At 42.9% G+C, this 12,197-nt stretch overlaps 1 protein-coding gene and 1 long non-coding RNA gene across 2 annotated transcripts; one reads left to right on the top strand and one right to left on the bottom strand.

Moving 5' to 3' along the window:
• Positions 1-1,130: 1,130 nt before the first annotated feature.
• On the bottom strand, positions 1,131-2,581 carry LOC121399285. Its single transcript, XR_005964877.1, has 2 exons — positions 1,513-2,581; positions 1,131-1,306 (listed from the first exon to the last, which is right to left on the bottom strand). It is a non-coding gene; the product is annotated as an uncharacterized LOC121399285 (long non-coding RNA).
• Positions 2,582-5,563: 2,982 nt separating this feature from the next.
• On the top strand, positions 5,564-10,027 carry ing2.S (inhibitor of growth family member 2 S homeolog). The gene is made up of 2 exons (NM_001097021.1): positions 5,564-5,920; positions 9,003-10,027. Exons 1-2 carry the CDS (start codon positions 5,746-5,748, stop codon positions 9,671-9,673), a joined length of 846 nt encoding a protein of 281 aa, NP_001090490.1. The 5' UTR covers positions 5,564-5,745; the 3' UTR covers positions 9,674-10,027.
• Positions 10,028-12,197: the final 2,170 nt, after the last annotated feature.

The following is a 12,197-nucleotide window of genomic DNA, read 5'->3' as shown; positions in this document are numbered from 1 at the left end:
GTCTTCCAATCAGAACGAAGCCTTCTGCAGAGGGAGACAATCATTCCCACACTGCTAGTTCCTGATGGCAAGAATTTTGGTGATAAACTTCACTAAACTTTGTAAAAACCTGGTACCTTGTTTGTGGACCATAGGAACATAAGGCCATTTTACAAAACAGGCTGCACAAACACTGTTCCCGTGTTGCTAAATAATAATGCACTACACACAGAGCTAAACATTTAAGAGAGGCCTCTATAGCCTCCTAATCTATGGGCCTGGGCACACAAATGGGATGCTATGATGCGGAGGGTGAGACCCCCATTTAATACAGTATGAATTTTTTTCTAAAATAGATTTGGATCTACCAGTAGACCTTGAGCTGGCGCCTAGAGGATGCCCTAACTAAATCTTAGCTCTTTTATAGCTCACAGTGCTAAACAAAATAACCGGCAGGTTCTGAAGATTGTCCATTTCATGGTGCACTCTGCTCTCATATTCAGTTTTATATGCCATTTTTGTTGGGAAAAGCTTTTATGAGATTATATAATTATGACAACAGAATCTGCAGTACCATTTGCCCATTCATTTAAATCCCTGAATACAGGGAAAGGAATTTGTATTCTCTTATTAATAAACAGGTTAAGGTCATTGAGAGGAAGCACAGCTAGACCCTGTTTGGGTGGACTTGGAACATGATCAAACAATGTATGATTTGTTTATTATGCAAGTTACATACCACCAAATTTGTAATACATTCTGTTGTTGCGACATTAAATTCATTTTCCATCTGCTGCTGTGCACAGCAGTGTCTTAACAAACAGGCTAAAGGGGCATTTGCTCAAAATCTAGACAGGATAGAGTGGCTACCATCAACTTGTTCATCCACAATAACCCTAAGGGAAGTATAAACTGTATTTGAAAAGTTAGATTGGTTCTGCAAAATAAATTAGTCATTTAAAGGGTGGTTCTTAACTCTCTCCCCTTCCCCTCTGTTCTGTTCCCTGCTCTTATATGTCTAAGTTTTAATGTACTGTATTGACTTATAAGGAAACTGTGTTATAAGTGGCTGCTGTTGAGCAACAAACTCACGAAACAATGGTATTTGTATACCCATTATGTCATAACAAACATACAGTACAATGTACGGTTTCACCATTTTAATATATTTTATTTACCTTTGGAAATACAATAAAAAAGTTTTGGGAAAAAAAGAGTTTGATTTCCTCTGCAACACAAATAAAATGTCACAATTCAGGTCCAGGTCTTACTTTATACTCTTGCCCTGGACAGGGAGTCAGACATAGCTGGTTTCGTCTGCTCTTACCTGCAAAACAAGAAAGAATATTTCAATTTTAAGCTCTTACATTACTGCCTTGGAACATAGCTTATATCTTCATCACTTTTTCCTGCAGTCCCTTCAGGTGTTATTAATTACAAATATACCTAGTGGCTCTGTTTACATTCTGTTTTTCAGTGCTTGATATTAATCTGGCTACTGTTTCTCTGCTACAAAGTTTGCATTTTACCTACCAAGGCTCTTTTACTCTTGAATTGAAATAAGGTGGGGGAAGTTGACCCGAGAATCTTGGTAAGTGATGTGGTAGGGCCACCAATGGAAGTGAGAAAGTCTCTAAACTCTGCACGAGAACAGCACAGGCACACAAGCAAAAATCACTAATAATGTGATCTAGATTTGGAAGCTGGAATTGTGTGATAGAACACAACCTATGTAAAAAAAAAAAAAAAACACTATTTGATGCATCCCAAATAAACAAAAGTAAAACAATAACACATTCACCAATTCTTTTCAACAACTTCACTTCGGGACTCTGTCTCTGTGTAACTGTGTCTGCAGTTATTTCATGTTATCACATATAATATATTTGGACACAGAATGCAACTAAACATTTTAGGAACGGTCATCCTATCCAGGAGGAGCAGGACAATATCTACTTTTTGTTCACACTTAGATTGTAAGCTCTACAGGGCAGGGATCTCCTACCTCTTGTCTCTTTGACTAAGCTCTTAAAATGTAAGTGTACTTTGTATTTATATATAAGTAGCGCTATAGAAAAAAAATATACATACACACATAACATTAGCCCCACCATTCAATCAATTAGATTTTGGTATTTGTGAGCTTTCTGAAACATAGGTTGGGTTCTATGTGCCATTCATATAGCCCAAAACACAGTCCTGCGAGTCTGAACAATGAGATGGTCTTATTCCTTAGTACTGTGCATTGTTGTAAAGGACAAAACATATTATAAGTAGACATTTGAAGAATGCTTAACTTGATTATGTTCCATTTGCCTACAAAACCTGAGTACAGGTTCACCTACCTATCTGCCAAATTAAATTTCAGCATTCCATAGTATTGAAGAACTACTCAGCTGTGCAAAAGTTTCACATTGTTTTCCTTAATTATGTTAAAAGTTTAACATTAATGTTCCCATATAGTTTAAGACAGTCCCGATATTGACAGCTCAACCTGAAGTCCCGAGTTTGTTACTGAAATGTCCCGACTTTCTCCTGCACTGAACAGCCAGAAAAAGATACAACATTTCTATCTTAATTGGCTTTTGGCACAGACTATGTGGCAGGTGCATTTGGATACTTTTGTAACAATTAAAGATAAGCAGGTCTCTTGGGAGAACTTAGGCTAGGACTACACAAACGATTTTGGCGTGATCCGACGCGCTGGGACAGAATGCATGCATCAAAAATAAGGTAAGAGATAGAATCGCATGGTGTTGCAGCGTTGATCCGACACGACTGTCGGATGCAGATGCTGCAGCGTCTGCATTCAGATCAGCGCTGCGACACCTTTCGAAAATTCTATCTCCTACCTTATTTTTGTTGCATGCGACAAGTCACAGCTCATTGTATCGCGCCAAAATCGTTCGTGTAGTCCTACCCTAAGACTCACAGCTTAAAGGGCAATTCACCTTCATTAGCAAAACTGTAATAATACATAAAAACCACAGATATGTGTTCAAACTTTCATAACCTGCCACATTTTGTAAAATGGACATGGTAATTAGGGGGTGTGGTCAGAAAAATGGGTGTGACCAAGAAGTCCCCGCACATAGCGCAGCAAATCTTTTTGTACCTCTTTCTATTTCCAATATGTTGGGAGGTATGGTATAATTCACAATATATTACATGGTAATTGTTACAGCTTTTAATGTTACTCTTCACAAAGGAAATCTTTGCACAGTTACATATTATTTAAAGATATTTTTAATGTGCAAAAGTGAGAAATGTGGGTTGTAGTCTCATATTTGTCATGCCTTCTCTGCACCAAATTTTGCATGTACTCCTAAAGCATAAAAGGATTTAAACACACCTTTAAATAATATGTAACTGTGCGAAGATTTCCTTTGTGAAGAGTAACAAACGATCTTCATGTTGCCAAAGCTCTCTTTACTCCATCCTTTTCCTCCTTGACCAATCATCTGCATTTGACACGGTTGGCCTCTCACTCCTGGTGCAGATTCTGTATTCGCTTGGCATCTGTAACCAGGCTGCATCTTGGCTCTCTTCTTACCTTTCTAACCGAACATCCACTGCCTCTTATGATAACAAAAACTCATCTCCAGTTCCACTTAATGTAGGGGTGCCGCAAGGCTCTGTAATTGGTCCATTGTTGTTCTCCCTGTACACTCTGTCTTCTGAAGATCTAATTCGGTCATTTGGCTTTAATTATGATCTGTACGCTGATGATACCCAAAAATATTTATCCACCCCTTCATTAACAGCTGAAACTGAGGCTCAAATCTCCAACTGCCTCTTAGCTATCTCAATTTGGATGAACCAGAGCCACCTCAAACTCAACCTAACAAAAACTGAACTAATAAACTTTCCCCTAAAGCCTGGTCCTACTCCACTTTTTACTATCTCTATTGATGGCATGCTTATTGACCCTGTCAACTCAGTACACTGTCTGGGGGTAATCTTCGACCCCTCTCTCTCCTTCTCTGATCATATTAACACTACTGTCAAAACCTGTCACTTTTTCTTATGCAATATTGACAAAATCCGTCCCTTCCTTTCACCTGCTACGGCCAAGACGCTCATGCATGCTCTCATCCTATCCTGACTAGATTACTGTAACTTACTATGAACTGGCCTCCCTAACTCTCATCCCTCCCCTCTACAGTCTGTATAATTATCCTCCTCTCATCCAAAAGAGTACAGGCCCCTCCCCTGCTCAAGTCCTTATCATTGCTTCCTATAAAACAAAGAATAATGTATAAACTCCTCCTCATAACTTTCAAAGCCCTTAATTCCTCTGCACCTAACAACAACTCATCCCTTGTTTCTCTATATGTTCCTCCCTGAAACCTCCGCTCCTCTCTGAGCAACCGCTTGGTTGTACCCCTCACTACTACTGCTGTTTCCAGTGCCAAACCTTTCTCTCTTGCGGCTCCTTATATTTGGAATGTCATTCCTGAATCTCTCCAGAGAGAATCCTCCTTCAATGTTTTTAAAATGAAACTCAAAAACTACCTCTGGGAGCACCTGGATAACACTGGAACTGCCACTTATATGGCAGTGTCACACACTGTCACCTACATTGTTTTAATATCCCTCCAAATTGTGTCCGTAAGTTACCCTCCCATTTAGACTGTAAGCCCCACTGTAGGGTCCTCATTCCTTTTGTCTCCTTGACACCGAGCACTTAATCTGTATTTTAATTATATTTATGTCATTTGTATTTGTAATAATGCACTTATTGTTACTTAATAACGCAGTGAACCCTTGTTTGTTACTACTAATTTGTTGTTTTGCTGTACAGTGCTTTGCCCTCAAGGAGCGCTATACAAATAAAAATATACATACACACATCATGCCTTCAGATTGTAAGCTCTTGAAAGGGACCTGTAATATATATATATGTTTTTCACTCAATGTTCATTTATTGTAAGAATCTTGTTTATTAAATGATTGCAAAGCATACATAGCTGTCTCCTGCTAATAAAGGTCTGCTGCTAATAAATGATGATGAAATGAAGACAAGTAGACTTCAATTTCTATGTCTTGTCTCTAGGAAGTAGAGTAGGGCTACACAAAGCACCACAAGGCCACATACAGAGATAGAGAGAGAGTCCAGTGATGTGGGAAAGACCATTATTTTGGCCCCAAACAGTGACAACACCAACTACATCACGAGCAACAACCTTCATCAACACACGGGCACGGTAGTCATGGCCACAGACCAGGAAGTGACATCTGTCCCTGCCCACACAATGTGCAGCCGAACACTGATATGTAGGATTCGCACAGGCCTTAATCTTCGGCAGCCACTTATCACAAATATAACGATTACCGAACTAGGTCAAGGAACGGAAACAAATAAAATTGTATAAAAAGATTCGTAAAGGGGCGTGGCTTACACCTGTTGTCCCTCCCTAGCTTCCGTTAAACGTCCAATCAGCGTCAGGCTGGGGCAAATGCGGGAAAATCCAAACACCTTTAAATGGGGGGGGAGTCAAAAGAAGTCGTACACCCTTATATGGCGCAGTGGTGCGCATGCGCAGTTTATCTCCCCGACCCGCTGGATTCCAAATTGGAATGCGGCCTGAGTGATAGAACGGCTGTAGTGGAGTTAGCACGTTACTACCGGGGCAGGAACCTCCACTATTAGCCCCGCCCCCTCGATAACTCATCAGCAGGGCTAGTGTGGGGGGAGCTTGGAGTCTCTCAGCCTGTGTTTCTTCGGTGTTGCTCGGTCCCGCTGAATGCTTATGCTTGGGGACCATGTTAGGGCACCAGCAGCACTTGCACTATTCCCCAGGGGGCTCGGTGGCGGCGGCGGCTGAGGACAGCCAAGTGGTGAGCTATGTGGAGGAGTACCTGGAGTGCGTGGACTCTTTGCCGCTGGAAATCCAGAGGAGCGTCACTCTGTTGCGGGAGATCGATAGCCAGTACCGGGGTGAGTTTGCTGTCAGTGTGGCCGGGGGAGGGGTGATTCCGTCCTTGTAGCGATGAGGTATCGACACTTCCCTCCGTGAGCAGCATGTAGTGGTAGTAGTAGATCAGGCTGGAGCTGTGCTAGTAGTACATCAGCCGGGCGAGGGTTACTTGAGGTTATTTGCCCCCCAAAGTCTACTCTCGGGGTTCCCCACACGTGGCGGATCTGCCCCCCCCTTTCCCCTCCACAGTGATCGGACCTCACTGAGCTGCAGCCCTAGGGATCTACACTCCGCCTGTGAGAGTTCAGGCAATAGTTGGGCATCTCGCCTGGATTGTATCCAAAAGCCTCTAGCCGCTGCCCAGGGAGCATTCTGTTTACTCGCACTTAGTATTTGCGGGCCTCCACGTATTGAACAACTACAAAACCAGCAGCAGGACGATTTACGTGGGATGCTGGGAGTTGTAGTTGTGTAACTTCTGGAAGAGGGACAGTATCGCTATATGTATGTGCCATTGTAACAGGCGGGTCGGGGAGTTTTGGGCTGTAATGTGAGGGGTTGGGGCTCATAGTGGGGAAGCGCTCGGCGCTGTCAGTGATCGGTGGGGGAGGGAGTGGATTAAGCGTCATATCCGGGGCGGTTACCTTTGGCAAAATCGGAAAGGGCTGCTAAGGGGAGGGTTTGTGTGCATAGCTGGGCTTATAAAGCGCTTATGGGTTTCAGGCAGCGCGGATATAACTCTTAGTTGCTTGCCATACTGCACTTATAAATTTTAGCTGCGTAAGTTTTTCCTCTTCCCATTTGAGTGACAAGTGGCCCAATGGGCGGTGGCGATGAAACATACGGCAGGGAGTTTATGGTGGGCGGAGCAAGAGGGGGGTGGGACCGATGTCAGTCACGGAGGAGGCAACAAGGTGGGAGAGCGAGGAGCTTCACTTGATAGGCGAAGCGAGGCGCTGTGGGAAGTTACACAAACAGTGGGGAGGCACACAGACGGTATAGAAAAACAGTAGGAGGTGCTTCTGGTGTCGGCTTTTAAGAAAACAGGCGGGGCTTGGAAGGGAGGGGCGAACTAGAAGAGCCGGGGTTGGATATAAATGAAGTGAAAGCTGAAGTGGATGGGGGTTGGTTTGAGGGAGTCTAAAATCTAAATACAAAGGCTAAGTGCAGGGGCGCCACTGGGATTATATATCAGATTATATCTTTTACTTGCATTTCTATTTTCTCATATATGTTCAAATTGTTTAGTTGCAACTGGATGGTATCGCTCCTGTAGCTAGGGTTGTCACCTTTTCTATATATTTATCTTTTTTCCCCTATTAATAACATTGGGATCAACCATCATTTTTACCGGGCAGGCTGGTAAAATACCGGCCAGGTGGCAACCGTACTTGTAGTGCTTGGTGGCCAATGCATTCTCACATTGTGCAGAGCTCTAACCGATTTATTTTAGCTACAACCCTAGCAGTCTGCTCTTGGGCTTCTAATTTCTTTGTAATAATACAACAGTAGCTTGTTATTGATCCCAACTAAGTTATCCCAATCCTTATTGGAGGCAAAACATCCAATTTGCATTAATTAAATGATTTCTAGTAGGCGTATGGTGATACAAATTATAGAAGGATCCCTTAAAGGGGAAGGAAACCTAGTCGGCGCAAACCCCCCCCCCCTCCCGTTTGTTGCCCACCCTCCCTCCTCCCCCCTGGCCTACCCATCCTGCTGGGAAAATGCCCCTAACTTGTTACCCTTCTGCGCAGGTCCAGTCCAGGTAGTTCACAGACGACATCTTCTTCCACGCGATCTTCTTCCTGCTTTGAACGGCGTTTTGGTGCATGCGCAGTAGGATCATTTTGCCGGTACGATCTACTGCGCATGCGCGGGACTTTTGGCGCATGCGCAGTAGATCCGCACCGGCGAAATGATCCTACTGCGCATGCCCCAAAACGCCGTTCACAGCAGGAAGAAGATCGCGTGGAAGAAGATGTCGTCTGTGAACTCCCTGGACTGGACCTGCGCAGAAGGGTAAGTAACAAGTTGGGGGCATTTGCCCAGCGGGACGGGTAGGCCAGGGGGGAGGAGGGAGGGTGAGCAACAAACGGGAGGGGGGGTGGGGGGTTTGCGCCAACTAGGTTTCCTTCCCCTTTAAAGAAGAAGGAAAGTCTTCTTCCACTTGTGGGTGCTAAATATTAGGCACCCCCAAGCGAATGTGTTGACTTACCCGAAACCCCTGATCTGCTCCTATCAGCAGAAAACTGCACCGGCCCGGGGTTCTTCCAACGAGCACCGCGGAGCGATCCATTCCCGGCTTCCTCTTTCTTCAAATTTCCCGGGGCAGACCCATGTGCAGTAGAACGAAATAGACGACTTTTTAGTTAAAGTTCGGCTTTTCACTCTAATGCGCGCATGCACAGCCGCAAGAAGAAAGAAATCGCTGGAAGAGGATTGCTCTGTGGTGCTCACTGGAATAACCCCAGGCTTTCAGGTAAGTAAATACAATCACTTGGGGGTGCCTAACATTTGGCAGCCCCAAGTGGAAGAAGACTTTCCTTCTTCTTTATATGGAAAGCCCTAGGTCCCTAGCATTCTGTACCAAACCTGTGCTAGTCATATCCAGAGCAACAATAGAACCTGTGTCCTAGGGTGCATTTGCCAGCACAATAACTTCCTTTAGAAATCCGCCAGGGTTACTTCTAGACAGTGGCGTAACTAGATGTTACTGGGCCCCACAGCAAATTCATTTTAGGGCCCCCAACATATCTAGAGGTTGTCCTATTTTATAAATATATGTTGAAATTGCCCATTAATTAGGGCCTCATGGGGCCCCTTGTACCTCCTGGGCCCCCCTCCAGCTGCAGGGTCTGCTTCCTCGATAGTTTGCCCCTGCTACTAGATAATATAGTATTATCTGGTCACTAGTAACCTACCTACGCTGAGAGGTGGACCCTGAGATACTGGGATGATTTTGTGCAATAGTCTGTAAAATACTAAATATAATACAGTTGTTCAGCTTGCCAGAGTACAGGACTAGCCTTCCGCAGGTAATGCAGATTTGCAGCTTAGCCATTAATACAACACAATATTATATTTTTGTTCTGTTTCCAGAAGCTCTGAAAGAAGTTGATGATGTCTTTGAAAAGCATTCAAATGAAACTGACGCCAGTCATAAAAAGCGCCTCTTGCAACAGCTTCAGAGAGCCCTCATTATGACCCAGGAGCTTGGCGATGATAAAATACAGCTGGTTACACAAGTGTTTGAGTTAATAGAGAACAGGACAAAGCAAATGGAATCCCTTTGCAAGGGCTTCTTTGATCAAGAAGAGAGTGAAAAGTTTGTGGAAAAAAACAAAGCTGATTCAACTGCATGTGAACGGTCTACTCGTAGGCCTCGCAGGCATCGCAATAGCGAGAGCCGGGATTTATGTCACATGGTCAACGGAATGGATGACCTTGAAGAGCAGCCGCCAAAAGAAAAGAAATCAAAATCGTCCAAAAAGAAAAAACGTTCCAAAGCCAAGCAAGAAAGGGAGGTATCCCCTATACCTTTTGCAATTGACCCCAATGAGCCAACGTACTGTTTGTGCAATCAGGTGTCTTTTGGTGAGATGATAGGCTGTGATAATGACGAGTGCACCATAGAGTGGTTCCATTTCTCTTGTGTTGGACTTACCTACAAACCAAAGGGCAAATGGTTTTGTCCTGACTGCAGAGGAGACAATGAAAAGACTATGAACAAAAACACAGATAAAACAAAAAAGGACAGACGGTCGAGGTAGTTTGCGGAAGTCTTGTGGTTTTTTTCCCCCTCCTTTTTGTTTTCTTATAAAGAAAATGTTTTAGATACAATGTGATATTTTAATAGTACTGAAATATTAAAACCTTTCTGTTTGTGACTTTATTGATTTGGAGACAACGTTTGTACTTTAAACAATGGAAAATCCACACAGGTCCACATAACCACCTTTACAAACAGATTCTGTATCATTATGTAGTAGTTTAATGTGTAGAAATAGTCTCATTTTTATCCACTCAGGTTCTTTAATGCATTTCCCACATGGTATGCAGGCATCTTGCATACCCAGACATGTTCTTTCTCTGATGTGTATTAAAATGTATATATGAAATCCATACAGAAGCCCTGCTCACACATTTAATTCAAATACTACACACAGAGAAGTTATGCCTTATGCTTTGTTATATACAGAGCAATTAGTAGAAGGTAAAACCTGCTTATGGTGAGGCAACTTCGGGCGACTATAGAAAACGCATCGCCGTGTGTGCATTAGCGCAGGCTACTTTTCTTTGTAGCCTATGGGGAAAAATGCTGAGGCAGTTCGGGGAGATAGACGCTCAAAAGACGAAGCGATTAGTCGACGGGCGACAAAATCTCCCGTATCTCCTCGTGTGGCCTTACCCTAAATGCCCTTTTTTATATGATTCTAAATACCCATTTTTTTTTCATGCTTACTTTGGGGTCCTGCTGTTTTTAGTTAGTGATGTTTATTGCAAACTGTTAGATCTCACTTAGACATACTGTTTATTTGGTCAAAATCACAGCACCTTGAGCTTTTTGGTATTCACCAGATTTCCATATTAATTACATTAAATCACATTTAAATGAGGTCCGATCTTCAGCCAAGCTACAGTAATACACACGGGCAGATAAATTCAAATTTCTTGCTATTTTTTTTGTGTACTTCGACTAGGGAATAGTCCAAATTCAAATCTGATTGGAAAAAAATAGAATATCGAAATTTATCATGTACTGTCTCTTTAAAATTCAACGTTGACCATTCGCCATCTAAAACCTGCGGAATTGCTGTTTTAGCCTATGTGGAAAAAATTTTCCTGAACAAAGTCCATTCTGGCCTTTTGTGTTTACTGGATCTTTGGATAATACATATTCAAGACCTCACCCCAAAAGTGCTAACAAATAAGGTACATGTAGTTTCAAGTAATAACCTGATTTCTAAAAGAAGTTTTTTTTATAATTACACCCTATAGGTGCAGTGTACTGGCCAGTCCTGTATAACTATTCTGTGCAAAGGCCTGAATGGGCAATACCATATAAGGCACATACATGGTACAGCCATCTCTCTTGTTTGGGTAGACAGATTGGTCAATCCACCATGTGCCCATGATATGTAAATGCTTTTGTGGCATTCTCATTTCCTGATGTTAATGGCCCTTTAAATGAGCCTCCATGTAAGCCGATGTTCCCCCTTTATTAATGTTTGTTGGTACACCATGCTTATATACATAATTTTCTCATGCAATTGCTATAAATATTGGCACTATACGTACGTACAAATGTTTTTTCCAAGTAGAAGTTTTATCAGCTCCGTGGTATTGATCCATCACTTTTGTATAAAACATTTGTTTATTGCTTAGAATTCACTTTTTTGCAAAAACTGTTTTGTGGTAAAGGACCACTTAAATTGTGATGCGGTACTCCTACAAAGGTACCCTGGAGAGGTGCAGTTTCACAGGACAGGACAGGACCACTGACCCAGGGCATCAGGTAAGCGATTATAATCACTGATGGTTCCCAATATTTGGTACCCCCAGCAGGTCGGGACTGGGATTCAAAATAAGCCTTGGTATTTCAAACATCCCCCTACCAGCCACATAAATAGTAACTGTGTATGGTATCTCACTGCAGCCCTTTGCCAACTTTCCTCCACCTTTATAATGGCAGCGCTTTTAAGTGCAGTGGTTAATTGTTTGATATTTTACTCAGCAGACTGAATAATGAGAGACCTTGTATATCAGCATTTAGATTGTCTTGTTTGTTGGTTTGTCTGACCTGAGGCTCTGCACTAAGCAGTGTAATGTAGTTATGGGGAATGGCCTGCCTCTGGCATACGTTCACATTCTCCTACTGTGCTTATTCTTGTTCCACAGACATCAAGCTTGGCTTATATGGAACTCTGACTGCTGAAGGCTATAGACATACAGTTTTGGCCAGGTAGTTTGGCTGATTTCGACCATACTGCTCAACCATCTCAACATGTATAGCAAGCTGAGGATCTATTTGGACACATAATTCTACACTCCTGGTGGATCAAGGATGTCTGTCAATGGCAGACACTATGGGGCAGATTCACTAAAAGGCAAAGTAGCCGTCGCTAGTGAAAATTTGCCAGAAATCCAATCTGCAGGGACATCGCAAATTCACAGGCGCAGACGACACTTCACTGACCGTCGCTACCATTAGTTCGCACCCTATTGCCAGGCGTCTGGCGAGCGGACGCTACTCCACAAATTCACTAAGAAGCAAATTTTACTGAACACTTTCGC

The sequence above is a fragment of the Xenopus laevis genome, chromosome 1S (genome assembly GCF_017654675.1).
Source record: "Xenopus laevis strain J_2021 chromosome 1S, Xenopus_laevis_v10.1, whole genome shotgun sequence".
NCBI classification, from domain to species: domain Eukaryota; kingdom Metazoa; phylum Chordata; class Amphibia; order Anura; family Pipidae; genus Xenopus; species Xenopus laevis.
Note: the sequence above shows the minus strand (reverse complement) of the source record. Positions and strands in the feature narration are given on the sequence as shown.